Source organism: Guillardia theta (genome assembly GCF_000315625.1).
Source record: "Guillardia theta CCMP2712 unplaced genomic scaffold GUITHscaffold_196, whole genome shotgun sequence".
Lineage (NCBI taxonomy): Eukaryota > Cryptophyceae > Pyrenomonadales > Geminigeraceae > Guillardia > Guillardia theta.
Window position 1 is genome coordinate 74,267 of NW_005434480.1, and position 3,312 is coordinate 77,578.

At 54.6% G+C, this 3,312-nt stretch overlaps 2 protein-coding genes across 2 annotated transcripts; one reads left to right on the forward strand and one right to left on the reverse strand.

Annotated features, from left to right (window-relative positions):
* Positions 1 to 606: 606 nt before the first annotated feature.
* Positions 607 to 1,719, forward strand: GUITHDRAFT_61366 (hypothetical protein; the record flags this gene model as incomplete). Its single annotated transcript, XM_005819991.1, has 4 exons — positions 607 to 646; positions 896 to 1,004; positions 1,091 to 1,317; positions 1,571 to 1,719. Coding segments are annotated over 4 exons (525 nt in total), but the record flags the coding sequence as incomplete, so codon positions are not given.
* A 184-nt stretch (positions 1,720 to 1,903) lies between these two features.
* On the reverse strand, positions 1,904 to 2,821 carry GUITHDRAFT_81811 (hypothetical protein; the record flags this gene model as incomplete). The annotated part of the gene is made up of 2 exons (XM_005819992.1): positions 1,904 to 2,275; positions 2,384 to 2,821. 2 exons carry the CDS (start codon positions 2,819 to 2,821, stop codon positions 1,904 to 1,906), a joined length of 810 nt encoding a protein of 269 aa, XP_005820049.1.
* Positions 2,822 to 3,312: the final 491 nt, after the last annotated feature.

Below are 3,312 nucleotides of genomic sequence, written 5' to 3' on the forward strand. Positions count from 1 at the left end.
CGATTTGCACTCTCCTTCAGCTGCCCTTCGCATGCTGGTGCTGGCAGCCCTTGTGACGGTTCATCCTCCCTCTCTTCCTTGGCATCTCCCTTTGGGTTGCTCCTCTCTGCTACTTCGATAGCTTTCCTTCCTCCTCCTTCCTCCTCCTCCTCCTCCTCCTCCCGCTCCTCCTTCCTCCCTCCTCCTCCTTTTCCTCCCTCCTACTCCTCCTTCCTACTCCTCCACCACCTCCTCCTCGCTCAAGAAAACGAGAGTTTGCAAGGGGAGGATCGCAACGACGGGAAGGAGAGCAAGGGGGTGTGGCATTGCGACGTCAGACTGTCAGGAGGGAGTAATGTTGGAGGAAGGGCGATCAAGGCCTTGAGACGGTCGGGACTACCCTTCACCTCAGTGAATGTTACCCAAGGTACCTCTCCCTTCACCTCAGTGAATGTTACCCAAGGTACCTCTGACGCCCCAATCGTGATCAACCGGACAGCGGGGACTGTACAGAACTCACAAGAGTCGCTGGAGGGTATCATTGATGATTTGCAGAAGGTTATGAGCTCCTTCAATCTCTCGCTTGTCCACATGGAAACATTGCGGACCCTCGGGCTACGAACCACTCTGTACGATTACCAGCTGCGAGGGATCAACTGGATGGTGAGTAGAGAATGTCAACAAGATGGGGAAGGAGGAGAAGACGCAACCGTGAGCACTTGTACAAACGCATCACTGAACAAACAAGACTGCAACCTGATCGATAGCGATGGGAACAGGAACAACCTCCACAGCCACCTCAAACCTGACAAGGTCAGCAATCATTCCAGCACGGACGAGCTCGTTCACTGGGCTCTCTGGAGGAAAGTGACGGCGAATGGAGGGAGATCTCACTAGGAGAGCGAGATCGCAAAAGTCCGGAGGGCCTCACGACCTGAACCTATCTTGGGAGGAATTCTCGCAGATGATATGGGATTGGGTGAGCTGCCAGCTGAGAAATTGTACCCTTCAAATGATGTGATGCGGTTCCAACAGGCAAGACAATACAGGTCCTGTCTCTCATCCTGTCCAACGATCCCGATCGCGCTCTCCGAGCTGACAAGGCTGAAAGTGGGTGCGAGCGAGCAAAGACACTGATTGTCTGCCCGGTCTCTGTCTTGACCAGCTGGGACTCGCAGATCGAAAGGCACATTGAGGATGGCAAGATGACCACGACGATACTCCACTCGAAGTACCCGCAAAGAAGTTACAACGTGTCCTCACGCAGTCTGTCTGATTACGATGTTGTTGTTACAAGCTATGAGGCCTTGAGGAATCTTTATCAAAGATGGCTCTTGCGTCGCAGTGCAACACGTGTCAAGAAGGACGGTGAGTTTGCATGTGGATCCTATCATCTTTCATCACTCTTGTGTTGTACAGGACGACGATCATCGAAACATCATCTTTCATCACTCTTGTGTTGCACAGGACGACGATTATCGAAACAAGACATCATCTTTCATCACTCTTGTATCATACAGGACGACCATCATCCAAACAAGACTCATCGGCAACGAGAGCATCGGCATCTTCGACATGAGATGGTGGCGAGTGATCCTCGATGAAGCGCATTGGATCAAGAACAGGAAAACAAGAAGTCATCGAGCTTGTCTGCAACTGACGGCCATCAACCGGTGGTGTTTGACAGCAACGCCATTGCAGAATGATGTGGACGATATCCAGTCTCTCTTGCAGTTTCTTAGAGTGGAACCGCTCGACAAGTATTCTACCTGGCTGACATGTCGACCTTGCTCGAGATGGGGAGGACTCAAGGGTGATGGGGTGGACTTGGAGAGGATAAGGCCGGGGGTATAGGGGTATGGGACCGAATAGGATTACAGCATTTTGTTGGCTCAGTCTTTGACTACTCTATACATAAACTTTGTTAAGGTAATCCTTTGACATCTGAGCCACGAGCTAAACGCAAGCGCACGGACTGGCCGTTCTTGTCCTTCTCTCTCAGCAGCTCCTCCCCGCATCTCTCCGCAAAGTACCTGAGCACCTCCAAGTACCCTCTGTTACTCGCCTCATGTGCACAGGTGTTGCCGTCATTGTCCTTCTCCCTCAGTAGCCCCTCCCCGCATCTCTCCGCCAAATACCGAAGTACCTCCAAGTGCCCTCCCCTACTCGCATAGTGCGCGCACGTCTTGCCGTTATTGGACTTCTCTCTAAGAAACTCCTCCCCGCATGTCGCTGCAAGGTACTGTACAATCTCCAAGAACCCTCCTCTACTCGCCGCATTCGCGCATGTCCAGCCCTCATTGGACTTCTCCCTCAGCACCTCCTCCCCGCATGTCTCTGCCATGTATCGAAATACCTCCAGCTGCCCTCCATCACCCGCATAGTGCGCGCATGTCTGGCCGACATCATCTTTCTGTCTCAGCACCTCCTCCCCGCATGTCTCTACAACATACCGCAGCACCTCCAAGTGCCCTCCCAGGCTTGCCCCATGCGCGCATGTTTTTCCAGACATGTCGGGTTCCACCATAATGTTTTTCAACTTCTCTTTCCCGCATTGTTCCTCTACCGTCTTCAGCACCTCCACATGCCCATACTCCCCCGCCCAGTGCACCATCGTCCTCCCTGCCTTGTCCTTCGCTCCCACGTCTGCTCCTGCCTCTATCAGCTCCCTCACGCTCCCCCCCCTCCCCAGCATCCCTGCTACATGCAGCCCTGTCCTCCCATCCTCCATCCGCTCGTCCATGTCGCATTCGGCCGCCTTCAGCAGCCCGATCAGCGCCCCCTGTCCTCGTACCACCGCCGTCACTGTCGGCGGCTCCCCGTGCTGGTCCGACCTTGACATCGACAAGCCGTACATCCCGCACAGCCTCTTGCTCTGCTCTCGTCTGCCGTCATCGCCTGCTGGAGTCCGCGAGCTGATCTCGTACATCAAACCCGCCATCGTCCTCCAGTACACTGACTGCATCGGATCGCCCGCAAGGGCTTGACATTCCCAGTCTCCCTGAGTGTCTTCGATCCAGTGCCTGAGCTTGTTGATCGCCATGTCCTTGACTCGGTTCGACAGCTCGATCGCCTCCTTGTATCTTGACTCGTCGTTGTACCAACCCGACTCCCTCGCCCTGCTCGCCTCCACCAGCCCCCAGCACTCCTCCACGATCGATTGTACAAGACGTAGATGAAGGTTATTGATTGAGTCAGCCGGTGCTGTTTTCAGACGCTCCTGGATCCTCCCTTCCCACCCCCTCACGTCTCGCTCTACCTCCCTCGCCAGGTTCTCCATCAGCCCTACGTACAGCTGCTTCCTCTTCCCCACAAAGTCCTCGATCGTCAAGC